Raw genomic sequence first — 25,916 nt, 5'->3', positions numbered from 1 at the left:
GTCTGAGCTCCGCAGAGCCCAGAGCAGGGAGGGCAGAGTCCTTCCCCGGACATCCCTAGGGGGCAGCCCACGCTGCAGCTTGAACTCAGCCCCGTGCCCCTCAATCCTCCACCCCCGTTCCATAGCAGGGACTGGATTTCCGTGTGTGTGTGTGTGTGTGCGCACATCTGTGTCCCAAGCTTGGGTCAACGTGGACTCTGGCGAAGGAGAAGAGTCTCATTGGCTCCTTTCTTTAACTTGCAACTTACACAGGAATTTTGTGTTTGATCCAAAATAAAATGAGTTCAAAATTGGTAGCTGCATTTTAGCGTGGTTTTGGGGGATTTAACCAAGGAGAACGCTACCCAGTGTATGTCTAAGTGCCCCGGTATCTATCTATGCATCCGTCCATCCTCATAGATACACATCCATTTCTTTCTTTCTTTCTTTCTTTCTTTCTTTCTTTCTTTCTTTCTTACACATGCCCCCCTATCTGATCAGTGGCTTTCCGTGCCCCAGAGATCTCCCCTTCCTGCCCCTCTGTCCCAGCCTGTATAGGCTGAGGGACGAAGCCCCAGCTCTCTGGATTTGTAGCTAGGCCCCCATCTCCCAAAGGGGCCAGTTCAGCGGGTGCCCGTCATTTTATTCTCCATGCCCGGAGGCTCCCCCTACAGACACGACGTGCCCCTCTGGAGGGTGTCAGGGGTCCCTGAAAGTCAGGGATGGAGGTTATGAATGAGATGGAGCCTGATTTGTATATTTATTATTTATTTATTGTCACTCAGTGCACACAACAAAAGTCTCACACACACACCACCCACAAAAATCCCAACGAAGAGCTAAATATGCAACATACAGCATGACAGACACCACTCTGGCTATGGTCCTGCCCCAGGGCAGGGGGCTGGCTGGCGCAGAGGGTGGGGAAGAGACATGGGGCCTTTCCCCTCTACGGGACGCTGGCTCTGATCCAGTCCCAGAGCAGGGACTGTTGGGCTCAGGAGGGTGGGAATTGGGAGAGGGGTTGTTTCCTCACTAGGGGTACTGGTTTCCTGCATGATACGAGTTGTCCGGTCTCAGCCAAGCTCCCCGCAAGGCAGCGTCCCCAGTGGCTGCGGGCTGATTAGGCCACGTGAGGTGAGGTCCTGTCTCCCCCCAGGGGGGTCTCCCAGGGGCACAGCGCTAGTGGGGGCAGCTGTGGGACTCAGGGTGGTGTCGCCAATGGAGCCGGGAGTCCTGGCCCCTTGTCTCCGGGGGGATGGGGGCAGTGGCCCCTACACCACGCCCTGGATCACGTTCTTGTACTCGGGGCCACTCGCCTCCTTCAGCTGCACCATGGCAGAGAAAAGCCACTTCACCTGCAGGGGACAGAGAGAGCAAAGGTGAGAGGGGGTCAGCGCTGGGGGGAGCTACTCTGTCTGTCTGTGTCATTCCTTCCTGTTTTTATGCCTGTGTCTCATTCATTCAGTCTCTGCCTTATTCACCCATTCTTCCTTCTCCTTCCTTCTCTTCTTCTTTCTTTCCCTTCCATGCTGCCCTCTGTGACGTTACTGACAGAAACTGTGACTGTACAGATCATTGTCGCAACCACTGTTCTATATTTGCAGCAAATATTGTACAAAGGTTATGGAGTGAGGTGTCTATGACAAGGTGATGATTTGCTGGTTATGATTGTGCTGTCTGTACGTGTGTATCATTTTTGTAGTTGAAGTTATGAATATTGGCTCTGTACTTGTACCTCAATGTGTTTTGATTCTAAGTAGCCTCAGTGAAGCATTTGGTCAGTTTCTTGAGAAAGGACTATTTTCTGTAAGTGCCCAATCAAGAAACACTTAACTGACAATCAGGGCTGGCCTTAGGATGAGGCGAAGTGAGGCGTCTGCCTCAGGTGCCAGGCTGTGGGGGGGGGCGCCACTAGGACCCAGAGTGTAGAAAATTGTGTCTGCTGCTGGTACATATGTATTCTCTCTGCTGTAGATGCACAGCGATGGTGGAGTGCTGTGCTGGAGGAAGGAGGGCACAAGAGACATAACAGGCAGGCAGGAGAAAAGGTGAGAGGGGATAACAGAAAGCAACAGGAGCTGCAGGGAGAGAGAGGAGGAGGAGGAGCCTCTTATGTACCTCTCCAGCACCCCCAGGAGCCTGGACTGATTCACACCAGCTTCTCAGGGAGCTTCCTGTTTCCTGCTGCTTCCCTCAACCCACTTGAGGAGAACAGGCAGTCAGCTGAAGTAGTAGGAGCCAGTTAGGCCCTTAAGACGCTGATACCTTCCCTCACTCAGGCCCTGCTACCAGCCTGCTTATTTGTCCCCTTCAATTGAGTGTTGAGAGCCACTCTAGCTGGCACAGAACATCAGTCATGAGTGAAAGAAGAAAACACCCCTCTGGGGCAGCATTCAGAAAAAGAAAGAAAGCAAAGGAAGGTTTTCTATCTAAGCAGGAAGGAGGTCTCCTGAGATACACAGACACAAATGTTCACGGTGAGCCTTCCAGCCCCAGTGAGGATGTGAGTGGTGAGGAGATGCCTGATCTTCCAGTTAGTCAGAGTGCAGGTGACCTGGCAGCTACTGCAGCATCCATATCCCCATCTCAAATGGATGTAACTGTGCACATTCCTGAAGAAAAGTGTAGATCAGAGGAGAGTGTGGTGGAGGCACAAGAAACAGCTGCTGCTGAGTTTAGTTCCTTAAGTCTAGATGATCCAGGACTGTGGACCTACTTGAGCAATAGCCTGAGGGACTTCCTTGTACTGCATGGGCCACAGCAAGTGAAAAACTTCATGATCCCCAAAGACAATGAAAATAGAAGTTTCCATCCAACACATTACTGGCGTGAAATCCCCAATGGTGACAAAGTGGAGAGGCCATGGCTTATGTAGTCAAAAACCCAGAATGCTGCATACTGTTTTTGTTGCAAACTCTTCCAGTCTAATGTTCCAGCCACATTGGGTTCTACAGAAACAAAGGACTGGGAAAATCTGGCTAGAAATCTGGCATGCCATGAGAAGGCAGCAAATCACCAGAGAGCATTCCATAGGTGGAAAGAGCTTGAGATGAGACTAAGGTTAAAGGCCACCAGAGATGATCAGCATCAAGAGAAGATTGCATCAGAGTCTCTTTACTGGCAAAATGTTCTGAAAAGGCTCATTGCCATTGTGAGAAGCTTGCTACCCAAAACCTAGCACTGCGTGGCACTTTCGATCAGCTGTATGTGCCAAACGATGGAAACTTCCTTAAAATTGTGGAGCTGATGGCTGAGTTTGATGCTGTACTCCAGGAGCATCTAAGAAGAGTCACCACCCAAGAAATGTGCACACACCACTACCTTGGAAAAACAATTCAAAATGAGATCATACAGTTACTGGCAACAAAAGTCAAACAGAAGATTGTAGCAGATCTGAAGTCAGCAAGATATTACTCTGTTATTCTGGACTGCACACCTGACATCAGACATATGGAACAAATGACTTTAATGGTGCGTTTTGTAACAACAACAGAACCTAGTGAAAATGTCCTTGCAATGGTGACTGTCAGAGAGCATTTTCTAGAATTTATTGACATTGATGATACTACAGGAACTGGTATGACAAATGTGCTTCTTAAAAAGCTGGAAGATACAGGCATTGCAATAGCTGACATGAGAGGTCAGGGCTACGATAATGGTGCCAACATGAGAGGAAAGAACAGAGGAGTGCAGACACGGATCCGAGAGTTAAACCCTTGAGCTTTTTTGTCCCATGCAGTTCTCATTCATTGAACTTGGTGGTCAGTGATGCAGCATCAGCTTCTAGCGAGGCTGCTGAATCTTTTAATGTAATTCAAAGCATCTATGTATCTTTCTCTGCATCAACTCATCGATGGCTATTTTGAAGAACATCTGGGAACATCCTCTCTGACACTGAAACCAGTGAGTGCCACACCATGGGAAAGTCGAGTGGAGGCGATAAAGCCTATCAAACACCAAATTGGGAAGACAGATGATGCCATAGTTGCCATTACGGAGGATAATGCTATGACAGGAACTGTTCATGGGAGAACAGTGGCAGAGGGAAATGGAATCACCAGAAACATACATAACTTCAAATTTCTGTGTGGCTTAATGTTGTGGCATGACATACTGTTTGAAATAAATGTTGTGAGCAAGAAACTCCAAGGTGTTGACCTTGATATATCTGGAGCAATGGAACAACTGGACAACTGGACAAAGAAAAATCATACCTAAAATTATACAGACGTCAGATGAGGGATTTCAAAACGTTCTGAAGAGTGCATCGAAGTTGGCAGAGGAACTTCACACTGAAGCTATTTACCCACCCATTCAAGAATACAAGAGTCACCGAAGAAGAAGATTACGAGGCATGGGATAATCCAATAAGAGACACCAAACAATAATTCAAAGTTGAATTCTTTAACCAGGTGCTAGATTGTGCAATACAGTCAGCTGAAGAACGTTTCATGCAGCTCAAGGAACACAGCAGTATATTTGGGATGTTGTATGATATTCCAAAACTCCTCACTATACCCGAAGAAGACCTACACCAGCAATGCAGGGCACTAGAGACAGTGTTGACACATGATGACATGCACGATATTGATGCGAGTGATTTAGGTGATGAACTGAAAGCCCTTTCAAGATACATTTCAGCAGGATCAACTCCAAAGGCTGTTCTGGAATATATGTGCACAAAGATGACCACCCTCTTTCCAAATGCTTTTGTTGCTCTGTGCATACTTCTAACACTTCCTGGAACAGTTGCCAGTGGAGAACGCAGCTTCTCCAAGATGAAGTTAATAAAAACACATCTATGCTCCACAATGACACAGGAGAGGCTGGTTGGCCTTGCAACCATCTCAATAGAGCATGAGCTGGCCCAGACAGTGGACCTCCAGGAAGCAGTTCAGATCTTTGCAATCAAGAAGGCACGGAAAGCACCACTTTGATTATTCAGACAGATAAAAATGCCTGTGTTTACTATGGAGACAGGAAAAGTTACATTTGCTGTTCAGGCGTTTGAAAGTTAAGTGTTACTTAAAATTTTTGAACAAAGCATTTTAAGTTGTTAGTTCTCCTTTATTGGGGTAGTAGCAGAGCAGTACCATGAGAGGAGTAGAACAGGAAGAAGGCAGAATTGAGACCTTTCAAAGTCTTGGCCCAAGCGAGGATGCATGGGGGCATCATTTGAGCTCCCTGCCTCAGGTGCCAAAATGTTGTGGGCTGGCCCTGCTGACAATGAACTTTGGGAGATGCCATTCCACATCTGAGCTTTCCTGGGACCATTCAAACTAACATGTAAACAATGGCGTTGGCTTGCAAACTGAGTCATGCATGGACAGGTGACTTGCCCATGTGAATCCAGACTCCATCTTGCTGCTGTGATTTTCCACAGTAAGAACAAAGGGGTATCCTTTCACGGGGAGAGAATATAAAAGGGCCTGAAAACCCCTCCATTTTTCTTCAATCCTGCTTCATACCTCTGGAGGAACCTTGCCACAAACTGAAGCTCTGAACAAAGGACTATATTTCTTTCCTTTTATGAATAAACCTTTAGATTTTAGATTCTAAAGGATTGGCAACAGCGTGATTTGTGGGTAAGATCTGACTTGTGTATTGACCTGGGTCTGGGGCTTGGCCCTTTGGGATCAGGAGAACTTTTTTTCTTTTACTGGGGTATTGGTTTTCATAACCATTCGTCCCCATAACGAGTGTCACTGGTGGTGATTCTGGGAAACTGGAGTGTCTAAGGGAATTGCTTGTATGACTTATGGTTAGCCAGTGAGGTTAAACCAAAGTCCTCTCTGTTTCGCTGGTTTGGTTTGCCTTAGAAGTGGAGAAATCCCAGCGTTGGGCTGAAACTGCCCTTCTCTAAGCAATCTGTCCTGAATTGATTCTCTCAGACGTGTCCCATAAAAGGCAGCATGGTTACACTATCTACTGTCTAAACTCGTTCATTCTTTCGTTCTTACGTTCATTCTCTCTCTCTCACCTTGAACAGGGTCATGGTGGCGCTGTAGCAGACGCTTAAGAGGAAGAGGGTGATGAAGACCGAGATGGTGGACCAGAGGCCGTCCAGCTCCTCATCTCCGTCCTCGCTGCAAAACTCACCTGACACGATCACCTCTGTTGGGGGGAGAGAAAGAGACGTCAACTCTGACTCAGCCACTGTGACAGAGAGAGCTCGGACTGTGCATCCAACATCAACCCGCCTATCCCCTTCTCTACCCATCCTTCCGTCCCTCCAGTCATCTATCTCTGGATTCATCCATCTATCCCTGACCCCAAATCATCCATCATTCCATCCCTAGACACCCCCCTTCCATTCATCCATCTCTAGATGCATGCATCTATCTGCCCATCCCCATTCACCACTCTATTCATTGAAGACCACAAACCATCCATCCATCCACCCCTAGACACCTCTATCCATGTATCCATGCCTGCACCCATCCATTTCTAGATACCTCCGTCAATCCATGACCACAAACCACCCATCGTTCCATCCATCCATCTCTAGACACCTCCATCCATCCCTAGTCGCACCCCTCCATCCATCCACCCACCGCTGCCCGCTGTGATGAAATGAAGGATGTAGAGCCTCCCAGCTCTCATCTCACTCGTCCCATGTGGCTGTGGCCCTACACCCTGGCACTGAAGCTTGGACGCCTGTTGAATGTCTCTGTGCCTTAGTTTCTCTGCTTGTGAAAGGTGGCTCAGGATCGCTCTGAGGTGTGCGAGGTGCTGGGATGCTGCCATGGTGGGGGAGCTCCCTAAAGACCAGGATGGATGGATTTCACAGGTGTGCCTCTATGACCCTGCTCCCAATGTAACGAAACACCCAGGAGTCACTTCAGATGGAACGCAGCCACCTCTGGGCCTGTTTATACCGGGCTCTCTTGCCCAGGTGCAGCCGGTAGTTGCCTTGGGTGAGGGATGTGGGGAGTTTGAACACTGTCTCTTTTATGAACAGAGCAACAAGTATTTTAAGGATGGGATCTAAGGTCTCTCTGACATGAAAGATGCTGCTCTCTGAGCATGGTGCACCCTACTGAGCCCCCTGCCCTAGGGATGTCTGGAGAACAGGTGCGTGGATCTGTATGGGTGCATGTTTGTCTCTCTGTGTGTTGTGTGTCTCTCTGTGTGTACAAACACGACAGCCCAGGTGGGAGGATCCCTGGGTCATGCCATGTTACAGGTATGTCCATCTGCACTGGACTGAGCTCTCTCTCAACCACCCCCCCCGCACTCTCTTACTCTGTGTGCCCCTGCGCTGCCCCAGGATAACAGCCCTAACACTGCCGCTGCAGGCTACCCACCCTTTAATGCCAGATGCGAGCTCTGTGCTCGGCACGGGTGGGTTTGAGCCCTGCACTCGCCCATCCAGCCTTGGGGCTGATACACACATGGGGGCGGGGAAGGTGTGTGAGTGAGGGGCTGAGAGGAGATGGGGCATCTGCATCATCTGTCCCACCCCACTGCCTGGGCCCCCTATGTCACCAGAGCTAGTGAGACTTTAGGTGAGTCCCTGCTTAGTGTCTGCTCCAGATAACAGCTCTACTACTGCTGATACTTTGTGGGGACTGAATCCCAGGAGCTGATCCCTGCTGTGGGGTGTTTGCTGTTTCTTGTCCTATCTCCCCGTCCACAGCTGCCACTGAGGGTAAGGGTGGAAGGAAACCCCTTAGCATCCTAGCCAGCAGAGGAGTGTGTGTGGGGGTCAGGGTATTTTAATTACCTTCCCCCCACTGACTGTGGCTGGAAAATCCCCATGGGGCATCTGCTCCTCTCTGGGGTGGAAGGGGATGTAGGGTAAATGCTGATCCTGATACGGTGCCCCCCGGTATGCATGAGTTATATCCTAGAGAGGATCTCGCCTCAGTGAGATGCCAGGGATGGCTTGGCCATCCACCGATCCACCTACCCACCCAGCCATCCCACTCTCCATCCATCCTTATCTCTAACCGTCTTCCATATCTTCCATCTATCCATATAGATCTATACCCATCCATTCTCCTACCACCCCATCCATCCATCCATCCATCCATCCTCACCCATATCTTCCAAACATACATGCAACCCCATCCACTTATCTATCATGCCTTTATATATTATCCATCCCCAGCCATCCATCACCATATGTCTCCATTAATACACAGTTGTCCATCCATCAATTGCCATATTCACCCATCCATTCATCCTCATCTATCTATCACTCACCATCTGTACTAGCCCATCCATCCGTCCGTCCATCACCATCCATCCCCATCGGTACTGATCCACTACGATATGCACACACACACCCATTCATTTATACATCCATCCATCTCCACCTCTAGCCATCCATCTATCACAGTCCATCTATGACCATCCATTTATCAAACCCTTCATCCTTCAGAATGGGTACCCCTCCAACCTTCACCATAGATTTATCCATCCACCTCCATCCACTTATCCATTGGCACCACACCTGCGAACCATCCAGCCATCCTTCCCTCAGTGCAGCACAGTCTAGTGGGACTGGGTGGGACTCTCAGAACACCTGGGTTCTGTTTCTGGCTCAGTAACGGACATGACCTTGGGCAGGTCCCTTCCCCTCTTGCTGTCTCTGTTTCTTCTCCCTCTTTCTCTATTTAGGTGTGAGCCCTTTGACAACCCATGTATCTCCCCATCCATCCATGGTATATATGTATCCACCCATACAGGATCTGGGAATTGGCAGCCCCAGCCTTGTAGCATCTCGGCTTCTCCCAGACTGCAACCTGGGACCTCGTCCACCTTGGGCGAACCACAGATTTCACCCAGTCACACCACAAGAAGGAGACCTGGGTGTGAGCTCAGACTAGTTCCATTTATTCCCTTGTTGTCATTGGGGGCACAGAGATTATTTACAGGAAGCTGTACTGGACAGTGCTAGCAGTGGGGCTGGGAGGAGCCGTCTTCATTTACCAGAGACTTTGCTGACACTGCGTTGGGTGAACTTCATCGAGAGGGCTTCGTGGATGACCATGCAGGTGTAGATGTCCCCGCTGTTCCAGCTGGCCTTGCTGACTTTCAGCTTGCTGTAGAGGAAGAAGTTTGGGTCTCCGTCTCCATCCTTGATGGGCGGGGTGGTGAGGTATTCCAAGCTCTCGTTGGGTTTGTGGTTCTTCATCCACTGCACCAAGATGTCCTCGGGGAAGAAGCCCTGCACCAGGCAGGTGAGGCTGACCGAGTCTTCGGAGCTGCTCAGCTCCTCATTGTGGGGGCGCAGGAGATAGATGCCAGGGCCAGAGCGCCTGCCTTGGGTGGGTGGGGACGGAGGACACAGGGGAGCCATGCACATCACTCAGCTGGGGCCACGTGGGGAGAAGGATGGGGTGTGTGGATATGCGTGGGGGTAGGAACATCCCCTCTCTCCTCCAGGATGGAGGGGCTGGGGACTGGGAGCTGGTAGTCCTGGAGCGCAGGATGGGGATAGGATGGTCTCCATCTCACATGGGGACGCAAAGGGACCCAGGGCCAGGATCCAGGTTGTTGGGGGTTGGGGCTTCCCCTTAAGGAGCATCCCTCCCTGCTGGGAGCTGGGATAGGGGAGTCTCTCCCCTTAGGGACCCTGCTCTCCTCCTACCTGGCTTCTTGTAGATCGAGTTGATGATGGGCGAGGGCAGGGCTGAGTGCTCCACTTTGCAGGTGAAGGTCTCTCCGATTTCCCAGTCGCGGGTGAAGATGGGCATGGAGTTGGAGGCGCTGAAGGTGCCGTTGGACTGGTTAGCGAGGGTCAGGGCATCATGGACAATGGACCCTGGCTTCTCGTGGGACCAGACCACCCGGAGGCCGGAGTCGTTAGGCAGGTTGAACACCAGACACGTGAGCATGGGGCTCTGGGCCACGTACAGGGCGGCGAGAGATGGGGGCACCAGGAAGACCTGGATGTTGCTGGGAGACGTCGTTTCTTCTGGGGACAGGAGAGCCCAGGTCAGCCGCTTGGCCTGGTCTGCCCTGCCAAACCCATCCCCACTCGAGCCCAGCCCGGTGTCCCCCTCCCCTTCCTAGGAAGCCTGGGCCCACTCAGCATCACCTCTGCACATGCGGGCATGGCCCTGCTTTTTGCTCCCGGTGCCCGGGTGGGACACCTGGCAGGTGTACGTCTTGCCCTCCAGCCACTCGTCCTGGGAGACACTGGCATTGCTGCGGGTGCTGAAGGTGCGGCCGTCGGCGTCCTTCTTGGCAGGGGCGGTGTCACTAGGAAGTAGCCTGGGCTCGCCGTCCACCAGCCATTCCACCGTCAAAGGCTCGGGGTAGAAGCCGGAGATGAAGCACAGCAGCTGGATGGCACCTGGCTTGGTGGTGCAGGAGGAGTGGAGGACGTGCACCTCGGGGGCGTGGGGTTCAGTGGGGATGGGCCCTGGGAGAAGGGATTTACAGTAAATCACAGGGTGCCCTGGCATGGGCTCCCCCAGTGAGCTGGGCAGTTGCGGGGGCAGCTGCTTGGTCCTGCCCAGTGGCGGATTTAGAGTGAGTGGGGCCCTGTGATCAGCTTCATTTTTGTGGCCCCTCCTTGGGACCCAGCCAAGAAAAAGATCATTCTCTGTTATCGCCCCCCCGCCCCCCGTTTTCATTCTTGTTTTCTTCATCCTCCTCTTATAAGTAATAGCAAGTAAATGGAAATAAAGTGAGGAACCTTGATTGTTCTTGTAGTCGAACTCATTTTTCCACCGACCACTTGAAAATCGCTGGGAGTGTGTGTGTGTGTGTGTGTGTGTGGAGGGGGCGTTGCAGGAGCTCCTGTTTGGTGCTCAGGTCAGGGATGGGGCTATGGGAGGGTGCTGGAGTCAGGGCAGGGAGTGTGGGGGGGCTGGGTGTGTGTGAGGGGGGTGCAGGAGTGGGCTGGGGGTTGGGCTGCAGGGCCTGGCCAGGAGTTAGGATGCAGGAGGGGGCTCAGGGTTGGGGCAGGAGGTTGGGGTGTGGAGCGCTTACCTGGGGCAGCTCGATTTGCTGTGATGGGTGGAGGTGGGAATGTGGAGGGGGTGGTGCAGGAGCGCTTGTTTGGTGATATTGGGAATCTGGGGGGGTGCAGGAGTCAGCGTAGGGGGCTGAGGGTGTGCGTGTGTGGGGTGCAGGAGTCAGGGCGGGGGGCTGAGGATGTGTGTGGAGGGTACAGGAGTCAGAGCAGGGGTCTGAGTGTGTGCGGGGGTGCAGGAGTTAGGGCAGGGGGCTGGGGGTGTGGGCTGGGATCATGGGGGTGCTCCCAGCCCCCTGCCCCAAGTGGCTCATGACAGAGGCCTGGGGGTGGTATGTGTAGGGGGAGTGCCTGGGCCCCGCCTTTGCTCCGCCTCCTCCCCCAAGCGCGCTGCAGCCAAGCTCCTCCTCCTCCCTCCCGGAGTGCCGGCAAACAGCTGTTCGGTGGCAGAGGAAGCGCTGGGAGGGGGAGGAGCGTGAATGCAGCACGCTCAGGGGAGGAGGCAGGGAAGAGGTGGGGGAGGGGCAGTTTGGCTGCCCAGGTGGGTGGAGCCTGCAGCAGGAGCCCCTGGAGCCGGCAGGACCAGACGCGGATTTAAAGTAAAACACAGGGGGCCCCATGGCTGGGCAGCTGCGGGGGCAGCAACCTGGTCCCCGCACTCCCACTACACATAACCCCCACCAAGCCCCTCCCGTGAGCCGCTCAGGGTAGGGGGCTGGGGTAGGGCTGGGGCTGGGAGCCCCTCCACGACCCCAGCCCCCTGCCCTGACTCCTGCATCCTCCCAGATCCTCCCACCCTGAGCACCAAATGGGAGCTCATGCAACCCCTCATTCCCACCTCCACCCCTCGCGCCAAATGGAGTCGCCCCAGGTAATCGCCCAAACTCCTGCCACAACCCTGAGCCCCCTCCTGCACCCTAACTCCTGGCCAGACCCCGCACCCCAATGTTTCTTTACATTATTTTTATAAAGTGCTCTTATCGAAAGCGCTTTACAATAGTTAGCTAACAGTACAGACAATGTTTGGAATGATCATTAAGTGTCCGCCGAGACCCCCAGTGATTTTCAAGTGGTCTGTGGAAAAATAAGTTCGACTACAAGAACAATCAAGGTACCTCATTTTATTTCCATTTACTTGCTATTACTTACAGGAGGAGGATGAAGAAAACAAGAATGAAAAACAGGGGCGGGGGCAGATAAGAGAGAATGTTCTTTTTCTCGGCTGGGCCCCAAGGGGGCCCCCAAAAATGAAGCTGATCACAAGGCCCCACTAACTCTGAATCCGCCACTGCCCCTCCTCTTCGTAGGGAGCCTAGCGTTGGCGAGCTTAACCTTCGCACTTGCTGGCGTGGCCCTGCTTTGTGGTGCCGGTGTCTGGGTGGGACACCTGGCAGGTGTACTTCTTGCCCTCCAGCCAGTCGCGCTGGGAGACACTGGCATTGCTGCGGGTGTTGAAGGTGCGGCCGTCGGCGTCCTTCTTGGGAGGCTCATTGTCACCCTTTAGTTGCCCGGGCACGCCGTCCACCAGCCATTCCACCGTCAAAGTCTCGGGGTAGAAGCCAGAGATGAAGCACACCAGCTCAACAGCGCCTGGCTTGGTGTTGCAGGAGTAGAGGACTTTCACCTTGGGTACATTTTGGGCGGACTCTGGGAGAAGGGTGATGGGTTAGTTTTTGTACAGACCCCTGCTGAGCCCCCAGCTCCCTGCAGCATGGTGCCCCCTTTGGCACTCTCTGCCCCTTTCCCTGCATTGCAGCACCAATCGCTTCTCTTGGCGTGGTGTCTCTCTCTCTCTCCACCCACCCACCACAGCGACTCCATCAGCTCACAGCACTAGCAGGCTCCCATCCTCTCTCCCTGCAGCAGTCACCAGAGCAGGGCCCTGAGAGACCCCCAACCCCTCCCTTCCCCCCCGGGCTGCGCCGCGCCGTCCCTACTTGGGATTTCCTTGGAGATGCTGGAGCTGGTGGGCTGGTGCTGTACGGTGCATGTATAGGTGTCAGACTCCCAGCTGCTGGCCGGGACGGTGACCTGGCTGCTGAGGGAGTAGAGGCCGCTGGAAGGTTTCAGTATGGAGGGATAGGTCTTCACGCCCGAGGAGCCGACGTTTGGGCTCCACGTCATGGTGACCGGCTCGGGGAAGTATCCTTTGGCCAGGCAGCCGAAGGTGACCTGGGACGTGGTGCCTTCGCCAGTGCAGGAGGTCAGAGGGAAGACAGACGGGGCCGTGTTGCTAGCTGCAAAGGGAGAGAGAGCGAGGCCATGAGACACAGCCCCTACCGAGCCCCTGCCCCGCTCCGTGCAGCACAGGCCCTAGCGTGGCACTGGGGCCAGCACTCTATGCTGGGGAAGAGCGTCCCCTAGCGGAGCCCCACTCTGCTCCATTCAGCACAGCACAGTTTGTGCTGAGACTAGTGACAGTTGCAAGGTCTTATTAATGTCTGTGCGTAAGTGGGTGCCTGAGATAGGCTGCCCCCCATCTTCCAGGTTGTGTCACAGACTGACCAGGATCAGGGCCCCCAATTCACTTGGTGCTAAACAGACCCAGTCTGTGATCGGGGGCCACATTACACCAGGTGCTGCAGAGAGACACAATGACAGACAGTCCCTACCCCACAGAACTTACAGGCCAAATAGGCAAGATAAAGGAAGGGTCAGAGGGGAAACTGAGGCAGAGAGCAAGGAAGGGACCTGGTCACACCAGATCAGTGGCACTGCCAGGTAGAGAAACCAGGAATTAGGTGACAAAGTGCCGAAGTGGCAGAGAAATTCCCCTTGCAGAAATCACAGTATCTGCAGCTAGAAAATAACCCAAGTTTTTGACCAAGGAACTGAAATGGGGGGACACTTCTGGGCTCTCCGAAGAACTGTCGAACCACTAACCTTTGGGTCTTCAGGTGTCCAGCTGAAGACGTTCAGATGTTATACTAGCAATTTTAGGTTGGGTATGAATATTAAATGTTATATTCTCATTAGGCTCCTAGATTCATTGCTTACATCATCAGTTCCTAGTGGCCAATTATCAATTCTGTAGCTCAAACACATGGGGTTAGATGTCCTGGGAATTCACTTGAGACACCGGTGGGAAAGACTGGGACTGTCCAATTCAACCCGGGACATATGGGCCCTTTGGGTTAGAGTTCGGGTTATAATTATACACAGGGGAGGAGGATTAAGGGTTAGCGGTTAGGGTTAGGTGCTGGGGTTAAGGGCTATAGGTTGCAGGGATAGAATTAAGGGCGATGGTTTAATGGTTCGGGTCAAATACCTTTCCACTCTCAAGTTCAATATTTGACGTGTTGTGATTGGATTTCTAGCCAGCTTTGCAGCCATTCAACCAACAGATACCAACCAGTTCTGCTGCCATTTTCCAGATTGTTAGTGAGACTCTTGGGTCCTATCCCAAGAGGTCAGTTTGCCATGATGACTCATAATTCTGATGCTGGGATGCTTGATACTCAACTGGAGACATGGAAACCCTATTGCTCAGAGGGTCAAGATGGGGAGGTTCGGGTTAGGGCTGGGGTTATGGTTATGGTTATGGGTATAATTGGTGATTAGTACTTGTATCACAGTGGTCTAGAAAACTGAATCTAGGACCAGGGACCCGTTGCGCCAGGAGCTTTACAGAGAAATAACAATGAGGACTCTACTGATCCCAGGACCGTTGCAGCCTAAGCAATCTAAAGTCAGGGTTCGGGGGATAATGTGGGGACGTTAGGGTTAGGGGTTGGGTTTGACGAGAGGGTCAGAGTTGGGGGTCAGAGTTAGGGAGTAGGGGCTAGAGAGCCAGGGTTAAGGATGCGGATAGGACTATAGGCAAAGGGCGAGGATTACGGTGTTGGGGTTAAGGCAGAGGTGGGCAAACGACGGCCCGTGGGCCACATCCGGCCTATGGGACCATCCTGGAAGGAAGAAGGGGGAGTTGGATGGGGCAGGGGTTCCGGGGGGGCCATCAGCAATGAGAGGCGGGTTTGGATGGGCCATGGGTGTCCAGGGGCAGTCAGGGGATAGGGAACAGGTGTGTGTGGATGGGGTAGGGGTCCCGGGGGGGCCGTCAGGGAACGGGGGGTTTGGATGGGGCAGGAGTCCTGAGGGGGCAAGATAGATGGTGGGGGCCGGGCTTCGACCCCGTTCCCTAACTGGCCCTCCATACTATTTACGAAACCCGATGTGGCCCACAGGCCAAAAATTTGACCGCCCCTGGGTTAAGGAGTTGGTGCATCTGTCAGGGGTTAGGATGCTGGGGTTAGGGTCACGGTTAGGGAGTTAGGACAGAGCTGGGGGTCTAAGTAGTTGGGTTTAAGATTTGGTTTAGGGTCATCGTTCTGGGGTTAGGGTAAAAAACCTTCCCTCCCCCAAACTCAGTAATCGACTGGTGATCACCACCCCAGCTCACGACCTTTCTAGCCAGATTCCCACTCAAGAAACCACTCAGATTCTAACCAATTGGGATGAAGATTTTCTGTACACTTTCCGAAACTCTACTGGAGAAATCTCCCAAGAATTCCAGCTGCCCAATTTCTAGATGCCCGACTTGAGGCGCCTTGGGGAGCACTTACTGGGGTCTGCATCTCCAGTGGGCTTTAGCTGGAGACGTCAGAGCTCGTCCCCCCGGAAGGGAAGCCCAACGCGTCTCCAGCTGAGCGTGCCGCAAAAACGGGGCCAGCTCAGCTCTAAGGCCAAGTTAGGAACCTGAGCTCTGAGCTGTCGCCTCTGAGCTGCCAGTTCCGTCCAGCCCCAGGCAGCCGAGCTCACCTCTCGCTGTGCTGGGAAGCCCCAGGCTGGGCTCTCAGCACGGACCATGAGCGCAGAGCTGGTGGAGGGAGGCAGGGCCGGCTCAGAGAGACGCGTTCCTGCACTCGCTGAGTTCAGGGGTTTACCTCCGACAAGGGACATGCCAAAGGGGAAATCTGTGCCTCAGGTTAGACAGCTTTTGGTTGGAGACAATTAAATCCCCTTAGAAACAATTCAGCTGCTCCCCCGAACATCTTGTTGCAGCCCCGCAACCCTGAGCACCCCACGTCTGCTAATGGCCCTGAGTCCTGACCCCCATCCACCTGCTAGCCCAGGCCTGCGCTCCCCCCACCCAGCTCTGCCAGTGCCCCTCACTCGCGACCCACAGACTCCTGCTAACCGAGCACTGCCTCCCCAGCCTTGCCTGTGCCCCTCACTCCTGACCCACAGCCCCTGCTACCCAGCCCTGCCCCCCACCCAGCCCTGCCGGTGCCCCTCACTCCCTATGCGCAGCCCCTGCTATCCAGCCCTACCCCTCCTCCAGCCTTGCCTGTGCCCCTCACTTCTGACCCACAGCCCCTGCTACCCAGCCCTGCCTGTGCCCCTCACTCCCGACCCGCAGCCCTCTGCTATCCCAGCCCTGCGCTCCCCCCCCCCCAGCTCTGCTGGTGCCCCTCACTCCCTATCCACAGCCCCTGCTACCCAGCCCTGCCCCCCAGCCTTGCCAGTGCCCCTCACTCCTGACCCACAGCCTCTGCTAGCTCAGCCCTGGGGTCCCGCTGCAGCCCTGCCGGTGCCCCTCACTCCCCACCTGCAGCCCCTGCTAGCCCAACCCTGGGGTCGCTGGGTACAGTTCTTTCAAAGCTTATCCCAGCTGATAGGTGGAGTGTGAGATAAGCACCTCTGTTCCCCCGTCTCTACTGGGGGGCACAGCCTGGCCTGTGTTACCCGTCCTGGCCTCCGCAGCATATCCAGGCTGTGCAGGGGAGCCATGTGCTGCACCCTGCCCTGGTATCGGGTCCACGCAAGGGGACGAACCCCACTGCCCTTCATAGGTCAGAACAGAGCACAACACTCCTGGCTCCCAGCCCCCGGCTCTAACCTACTCCCCTCCCAGAGCTGGGGAGAGAACCCAGGAGTCCTGGCTCCCAACCCCCTGCTCTAACCTACTCCCCTCCCAGAGCTTGGGAGAGAACCAGGAGTCCTGGTTCCCAACCCCCTGCTATAACGACTAGACCCCACTCCCCTCCCAGAGCTGGGGAAAGAACCCAGGCGTCTTGCTCCCCTCTCTAGGACACTCTTCACCCCATTTATCTCTGACAGGGTTGAAACACCCTCTGCGACATGTGACAAGCCAACAGAGCCACTTTCCTGTGATCGACTCACCAAATCACCGGCAATGTTGGGTCGTGGCCCGGCACTGTAGACCGGGGGGTTCTGTCCGGGAGTCCAGCTCTGCTCAGTGTCTGTCGCGTAGCTCTTCTGAGGTATCTTTGCCTGTCAGACATCCCCTCTCCTCCCCTCCGATGGAAGTCAAGGTAATTATAGCTTGAGAACAAGAGATGATGCCCTCTGGGGAGCTTTCACTGTTACAGCTGGTGAGAAGATGTGAAAAGTGGACAGGTGGGTGAGCAGAAGGGGCTAAAACTGGGGTGAAAAAACAACCTTGGTGTGACTTTCACTTGCGTAAACTTCCCCTTTCAGCCCATTTTGTTTGTTTGTTTGTTGGTAGATTTCCCCCAGAGATTCAGTTACGAAGGCTGCAGAGCTCAGAAAAGATTGAGGCCTCCTGCGGTGTCTTTTTCAGAACCTGCCATGTGGGAGGGTGAAGAAGGAGACTTTACGGCTGTCCTGGAACTGGGAATAGAACCCAGGAGTCCTTACTCCTTACTGGATAGATTGATAGTGGGTGTGTATGGGGATAGACAGATGTCCTGTACATAGTTTCACACAAGTATCCTGTCTCCCTTCTAGCATCTTTTCTTTCTTTTAACGTCTCCTGGCAGTTTGTCTTTATTATTACAAAGGGTCTCTTCTCATCCCTGCTCCTGTGAAGGTGGTGAGAAGTAGTTGGGTGGTTCCTCACACCATGACTGGTGGTGGAATGTCCACTGCAATTTGACGTGTTTAGAACTCATCGATTGGTGGAGTTTCAGGGCACAAGAAGGGATCACTGTGATCGGCATGTCCCCCGGCAATTCCTGGCCCAAGCCCCCACCTTCTGGTCGAGCAGGGCAGTTAGAAAGAGAGGCCGAAGCTGGCTTTAAAGACGCCGAGTCATGGAGAGTTCACCACAGTCCAGAAATAAGGACTGCAACCCCCCAAATACTGCAAAGCTGGGAAAACCACCTGGGAGTGAATATTTCACCCTGAGTGAATCTCCCCTGGACCTGTCAGTGTCCCGGAGAGGTAGATTGCAGAGCCCAGATGCCGAGGTGTATGGTTTGGAAGATCTGTGTGCACAGAAGGGCAGGGACCGGAGGAGAAAGTGCGTGTTGAGTTGTCTCATCCATCCATGACTCATGGAGGGCTCTTCCCTAGCTTCAACTAATGGTCTTGTCATCAAATAGAGGAAGGGCCTTAGGGAGCTGGCTTTGGTTCTCAGATCTACCACATACTCCCTCTGTCACCTTGGGGAAGCCACGTCATCTCTCCAGGCCTCAGTTTCCCCATGTGTTCAATGAGGGTAATGATGCTCACTTCACACTGGAGAGCTGAGATGGGCTGGACTCAGGTTGTGAGGCGCTTGGGGAATATTTGTGCCTTGTAAAGGACCAGAGTCTCCTGTCAGCATCACTTGCACAAACCCAGAGCTATTCCACCGGAGTTGTTCCAGGTTTACACTGGAAGAGCCGAGGTCCGAATCCCATTTCTCGTGTTTTTCGCCAAGTGCTAGGACACCCCTGCACAATGGAAAGTGAAAGGCAGAGAGAAGGTCTGCAACAGGCCCAAGGTCCCACAGCAGCTGGGAATACACCTGAGTCCTGACTCCTTTTCCAGTGAATTGACCACTGGGCCAGACAGCCACCGGGCCATAGAAGGAGGTGGATGGACGGATGTGGGTTGATCAGTGACATGGTTTTCTGATTTCCCCCTTTTGATGGTTTCTCTTATATTCTCTTTATCTTTCCAGCAAGATCCACCCCCCCGTCCGTCTTCCCCCTGGTTCCCTGCTGCACCCAGACTGGCAGTGCTCCCCCGGACACAAGCCTGGCCTGCCTCGTAACTGGCTATTTACCATCACCAGTGGACATCAAGTGGAATTCTGGCAAAGTGACCCAGGGGGTCAAGGATTTCCCAGAGGTGATGATGAGCGACGGGCTCCACACCCGGAGCAGCCTGCTGATCCTCCCTGACAGGTCCCGGCAGGGCGACACCTACCAGTGCGATGTGACGCATCCAGGCACAGCAAAGACAGTGTCGAAGACGTTCCCTCGGGAATGTAAGACATGCGGTGGGGGAGGACGGGACAGCCAGGCTGAGATTTTCAAAGGGCCTAGCGGGTCTGGGAGCCAGTTAATCTTAATCCATATCCCGTAGGTGCCTCTGGAAAAATCTCACCCTGAACGACTGGGGAAAGTTTGGCCCAGTGTAGAAACACGCTGAGCCCTGGTGCTTTGTCACTGCAGAACTCCTGCCTCCAGTGCCCTCTCCATGGACCGCTGAACGAGGAAAACCTTCGGGTGAAAGGCACCCCTGGGCAGAGACCTATGTTCCACTAAGGGGGAGAGTTTTCAGCCCCGCCTAAAGGATTTAGGCACCTGGTTCCCATGGCAACTTGGAATGCAAACCCCTTAGGCACCTTGGGAAATCTTAGACACGCAGCTGGGCTGAAGTGGCACCTAAGCCCCATGCTGGCCCTTCTGTACAGGGGAAAACTTCGGCTCACCGCCTAACTCCCTCCCCCTCTCCCTCACCCAAACCCAACAAGGTGGGTTTTTTTCTAGCGCTAGGAGGACTGTAGGGTTAGCGCTCTCTCTGGAAGGGGACTGGGGATCTACAGAGCGTGACACTGGACTGTGTTTTCCCCTCTCTCTGCTCTCAGCGTGTGGTTCGACAAGGCCCCCCGAGGTTCACCTGCTGGCCCCCACCTGCGAGGACAGCTCCACAGAGAGCCAGCTGGAGCTGGTTTGCCTCCTCCTGAGCTTCTAACCCGGCAAAGCCGACGTGAAATGGCTGGTGAATGGAAAGGAGAGCAGCCCCGGCCTTGTCCTCTGCAATGGACACAGACGGCTTCTACATGGGGCAGAGCCGCATGAACGTCACCAAGCAGAGCTGGGAGAAGGGGGACGTCTACACCTGTCAAGTGACCCACCCAGCAGTGGGAACAGAGCTCTCCATGCACAACACCAGCAAGTGCTTGGGTGAGGGGCTACGCCCGTGCATGGCAGGGAGGGGGGGTGGAGAGTTACTCAGAAACCAGCCCTGCCTAAGGGTAGGTGGGACTGCACCTTGACACCAGTGTGATGGGAGACATAGGAGTACCGTAGAGAAACTGGTACTGTAGGTGGATGGGAAGAGAAAGAGATACAATGGCTGGATGGATGGGATGGAGACTATGAGTGTTCTGATGGAGGTGGATGGATAGATTAGATTAGATTAGATTTCAATAGTCTTTTTCTGCCTTTCCACATTATTTGAACTGGTCAATGACATCTCTTTGCATTTCTCAGCCTGCCTCAGAAGCTCAGTTGACCCAACCATCTACTTAACCAAACCCTCCTATGAAGACGTCATCAAAAATTCTGGTCACGTTACCTGTCTAGTTCTGGGCTATGACTTAGCAGCCAGCAGAATCGCATGGAAAGTGGATGGGCAAGTCAGCTCCGCGGTGAAGACAGAACCCCCCAGAAGAGCAATGATGGGACCACCAGCCTGGTCAGTTCTCACCCTGTGTCGCTGGCACAATGGGGACAAGGCACCAAATTTACCTGTAAAGTGACCACACCCTGTTTTGGAGAACTAACCCAGGACATAACCATGAGCAACACAGGTGAGTAGCCCTGGCATCTCAAAGGGAAAGGCAAACTCCAGTCACTGTTAATTGGGATTAGAGGATGAAACTCACCCCGCAAAAGTCCTAGGCAGCTTTTAAGTCCCAGTTAAACTCCCCAAGTAGGACTTTAGCAGAGCCTAGGCCCTCAGCACAAGGGTGTATTGCAGGTGTAATTAGTATTTCCCCCATGAATCTCTCATTCTCAATCTCTCATTAATTTCCACGTGCACAGTTCCCCAGTATTCCCTGCCTTACCATTAAATTCCAGCTCCTCCAAGAATTTCACTCCCTCGGTTCCCTGGGATCTGGGGATGTGGCCTGTTAGGGACTCAGTGTCCTATTTGTGACTCTGATCTGATATGTGTATGTACTTCTTACCTCCGGAAATCGGGCGGGCGCTTGTCACCCGCCATCTGGCCTTTTAGGGATATTTCTGGTGAGAATCTCAAAGTTTCTCCAGTGGAGTTAGGTGCCCAAATCCTGTTGAAATGCCCAAGGTGTCCAAGTCATTAAGGCAGCCTTTGAAAATCTCAGTTGTGTTGAATTTTTCCATGAGCATTTGAAGGAGGGAAGAGGCTCCATCTGAGTGAGAAAATGGGTTGGTGACCCAATGTCATGATGATGCATGGTGGAGACTTGGGTGAAGAGGAGATAGTGTGATACAAGATTTGGGGTGAGGGTCCAGGTTTGGGGATGCAGGACTAGCTCAAAGCATCATATCCGTCTGTGTTACTGTAAAACCAAGCTGAGGATAACAAATCTTGATGATGATCTCAAAGGAGACGAAGATGATGTTGATGACAATGAAGAAGGAAATGAAGATGCTGAAGGAGAAAAAGAGAAAGAAAGTCAGAATGCTGAAGGAGATGATGAAGATAAAGAGGAAGAGGATGATAATGAAGAGTTTGATCTGAGGAAGATGAAGATAAAGAGGAAGGAAGTGATTATGAAGACAAGGGAGGTGAAGAAGATGAATATGATGATGGTGATGAAGATGAAAATGAAGATGATGATGTTAAGTTGTTGCCGTTTAAGGTTGAGGATCTGGAAGGTCACTGTGCATTCTGTGGGGAAGGCTTGGGAGTTCAGTTGAGTGTTTGGGTGAAGATCCGGATCTCTGAGTTTCAAGGGAGATGATGCTCAATGGTTGGGTTTTTATTTTGCCTGGTCTAGCTGCACACATACCCTGAACAACTGCCCTCCCTGGCCCCTTCACACAGTGATAGCTGCTGGATCCAAGTCCTTTACTTAGCCGTGCAAACCAAGTCTTCTTCTTCTCTTCCCCCTCTTCCTTTTCATTTAGGCATCAGGAAGAAGGAGCCCTCAGTCACCATCTCCCGAGCCTACCACGAAGACATCTCCGGGAACAGAGTCTCCTTGACGCTCATCTGCGAAGCTAGTGGCTTTTACCCTGAAGAGATCAGCATCTCATGGTTGAAGAACAATTCCCCAGAACTCAAGTCCAGTTACAACAATGGCCCTGTGTCAGGAAGTGGCACTTTCTCTGCCTACAGCATCCTGAAGGTTGAGCAAAGTCAAGGAGAAGGAAATTACACCTGCGTGGTGCATCACCCAGCCATGGAAGAGCCCAAGAGTGTTGTGGAAAAGGTGTCCCTTGGTATGTGAATTCTCAGAGTCAGGTATTAATTTGGGGATGTCCACCACGTCTTCTTATCCCATCCAGCCAATGGCATGAACAACTGCATGACTCCATGTGAGCCCTGGTGGGAGGGGGAGGCAATGAAGGATTTCTATCTTTATTATAATGCAGTCTTTGGTGAAACTAAGAACTGCACGTTTTATTGCAACCTGAGCTGGGTGGGGAACGCCCCCTCCACTCCAGTGTGGGAGAGTTCCCTGAATTCCCAAGGCATTATCCAGTCTGAAATGCCCCAAGTAATGGGGATCCCAATCCACCACTGGAGGAGATTATTCCACAGCTTCACAGACCCCATCATCACTGAAGGAAGTGCAAGAAAACTGTACTAACTGCAAAAGGGAATTGAAGGGAAGGTGCAGACTGTAATCTCATTGGACTGTGATGTGGCCAAGACATTGGGATGGACACTCTTGCTCTTGGGGAAAGTTCACAGAGGTCTTTCATGGCAGGGAGGTGGTTCGCAGAAAATTTTCTTTCCTTCTTAACCATGGATCCCCTGGGGAGTTGTTTGCCTCACACTTGTACATGGATTCCAATAGTGGCAGATTCACAATTTTGTCCTTATGGCCCCTTCTTATTCCTCAAATTTGTTGTCGGCACATTAGGAATGTCTTCATGGATCTGCAGCCATGAGAGGCACCCAATTAAAATCTGTTCCCAAGGAAAAGATGAGCTGGGGTGGGGCAGATTCCGTATCAGATTCAGAAGCCGACAAATTAATGCAAACAAAAGGGAGAAACCCCTCAGCTCCATTGCCCCACAGTGGGGCTTGGGCATCCATATGAATCTGGAATCCCAGGTCCAGCAGCATCCACTTTACAAACTTATTTCATGAGCCAGACCATGCGTATCCTTCAGAGAACATTCAATGGAGGACATTGTCCCTGGGTGCCAGGGATCCAATCAGTCTGGGATCCCCGGCTGAGTTTTCTAAAGGGATTCAAGCGCTCCCCTCCCCCATCGGCTTGCAGTGGGAATTGGTGGACTCGTGCCCTGAGGGATCTTGGCAGACCACGGGTGTGAAATATAAATGGCCCTTCTGCCTGTGAAGGGGCTAGGGGTTGGGAAAGACCAGTTCCATCCTGAGCTGTGGGTGCCGTGTGGGGTCTCGTGGTTAGATCAGGAGGTCTGGGTGCCAGGCAAGACCATGGGCAGGTCATTTGTCCTCTGTGTCCCAGCTGCCATCTCTGGGAAATGGGGATAATTATGCTGAGCTCAGGCAGGTCATCACCTCATGAATTTCTGGCTGGAAGGACCCTGAGTTGTGCAGCCACCGCAGTTCTGTCCCCAGCCATGTTTTCCACAATGGGGCTTTCTCCCATCAAAACCGGAGATTTGCTCCTGGGACCCATATATCCAAATAACCATAATGGGACCCAGGAATCCCTATATCTTGATTGGCTGGAAAATCTCAGCCGTTGTTCCCACTGCTCCATAAAATGAGATTCCCACTCCTTCCACCAGGGAACCCAGTGCCCTGTTTACAAGCCCAATGACCCTCAGCCCTTGTCCCGAACATTCCCTGGGCTTTCCACCCCTGAGAGGAAGGCACTCAGTTACCACCTGGTGCCTGTTGAAATATTTGCTCAGCCCAGCCCTCAACGCTGTCTCCTGCCCCCAACCAGGTGTCAGCAACTGTAATTGACACCCTCTGGAGGTCTCTCTCCTTCCCCCTTCCCTGGAGGATCTCTACATAGCACAGAATGCCTCCATCAGTTCTTTGGTGAGCGGCATGGAGACCCCCGGCAGCCTGGAGGTCTCCTGGAGCCGGGGTAGCGGGGGCCTGTTGGCCGTGGTCACCAGGGAGCCGGTGCTGCAGGAAGATGGCACCTACAGTGCAACCAGCATCCTGCGGGTGTGCGTGGAGGAGTGGCAGGCGGGGGAGGAGTTCACCTGCACCGTGAAGCACCAAGACATCCCGTCGGCCATTGTCAAGACCATCCGCAAAAGTCACAGTAAGAACTCAGCCTTTCCCCTGTAGGGGGCGCCAGCTCCAATCCAGCTGCAGGCTGGAGGGAGTGGCTGGCACAGGGTGTGGGGAATGGGACATGGGACCTTCTGTCTCTAGGGAGCGCCAGCTCTGATCTGGTTTCAGGTCTTTGGGACAAGGAGTTACACATTTGTGGGTGGGTTGAAATATGGAAATTTAAGAGACAGAAGGGGATGGAGAGTCAGGACACCTGGGTTCTTGTTCTGTCTCTGGGAGGGGAGTGGGATGTAGTGGGTTAGAATAGGGAGACTGGACGCTGTGACTGCTGGGTTCTAGCCCCTTTTCATGGAAGGTATTTGGATCCAGTGGGTTAGTGTGGCCCGAACTCCTGGATTCTATCCATGGGTCTGGGAGGGGATTGGGGGGGTCTAGTGGGACATAGCAGGGTGATGAGTGTGGGGGATGGTAGCCAGGACTCCTGGGTCCCAGTCCTTAGCATTAACCCTTTGCTGTTTCTCATGGCAGTGGTCTCCCTCTGGGCCCCTTCTGTCTACATCTCCCCTCCTCACGCTGAGGAGCTGTCTCTCCGGGAATCAGCCACCATCACCTGCCTGGCCTCCGGCTTCCAGCCCAGAGAGATCCTGGTGACATGGACCCAGCAGGACCGGCCCGTGCCCCAGGAAGCCTACACCAACATCGGCCCCGTCCGGGAGGCTGGGAAGGAGGAGCTCTACTTCATCTACAGCAAACTGAATGTCTTGGCGTCCGAATGGGAGCGGGGGGACACCTACGCCTGCGTGGTGGGGCAGGAGGGTCTGCCCATGACCTTCATCCACCGGAGCGTGGACAAATCCTCCGGTAAACCCACCGCCGTCAATGTCTCTGTGATCTTGTCTGACACCGACGTCACTTGCTACTGAGAGCAGAGCCCCATGGGCTCCTCACGGCGTATCTGAGATGCCACGGAACATCGTGGGGTCTGGGATTCCTCCTAGCCTGTGTGTAAAGCTGTGGTAGCTCTGGAGTACAGAGCCTGGCTGTGTGTGGAATATGCCCCAATAAAATGCAACATGCTAGAGTTTGTGATGAAGTGTGTGTCTTCTGGCAGAGACTGTCTCTGTGTCTTATCTACTCACCCATGCCTCCTCCCACAATATCTAGATGGATCCATCCACCCTTCTTTCTTCTCTCTAGCCATCCTCCTTTCCTTATGGATTGTCTACATCAATTCATCCTTCCACAGGATCCATCCATCCATCCATCCATCCATCCATCCATCCATCCATCCATCCATCCATCCATCCTACCCTCTGTAGAACCTATGTCTTTGATTCTACCATATCCATCCATTCATACATGCAAAATTATGCAGTGTCCTCTCTGCATCCATCCATCCTCATGCATTATCATGTTCCTACCTGCCCATCCCTCTGCAGTGAGTTGCCATCCACCCATTATTATTCATGACAGTGCAGCTCCTAGATGTCCTGACTGCGGTTAGGGCCCCATTGGATGGGCGCTGCATGAACACACATAGAGCAAACGTCCTGGGACCAAGGAGCTGATAGTCTAAGCAGAGAGAGGCTGGGAGGGGATATTTTGGCACAAAGGGATTAAAGTTGGGACACTAAAAAGGAGTGAGATGCCCAATTCCCACTGCAATTGTGAGTTTATTTTACGG

General features: G+C 53.0%; 1 pseudogene and 2 gene segments (V, D, J or C); 1 reads left to right on the top strand and 2 right to left on the bottom strand.

The window, feature by feature from the left end:
- The window catches only part of LOC101948672 (immunoglobulin heavy constant epsilon-like), a 375,427-nt gene that overhangs the window by 31,868 nt on the left and 317,643 nt on the right, over window positions 1–25,916 (bottom strand).
- LOC135975400 (immunoglobulin heavy constant gamma 2-like) lies at window positions 783–9,295 on the bottom strand. The segment is given in 3 exon segments: window positions 783–1,337; window positions 5,963–6,096; window positions 8,920–9,295. Coding segments are annotated over 3 exon segments (594 nt in total).
- On the top strand, window positions 17,929–25,262 carry LOC122173080 (Ig mu chain C region-like; annotated as a pseudogene).

Source organism: Chrysemys picta, chromosome 13, assembly GCF_011386835.1.
Source record: "Chrysemys picta bellii isolate R12L10 chromosome 13, ASM1138683v2, whole genome shotgun sequence".
In the NCBI taxonomy this organism is placed as follows: Eukaryota; Metazoa; Chordata; order Testudines; family Emydidae; genus Chrysemys; species Chrysemys picta.
Note: the sequence above shows the minus strand (reverse complement) of the source record. Positions and strands in the feature narration are given on the sequence as shown.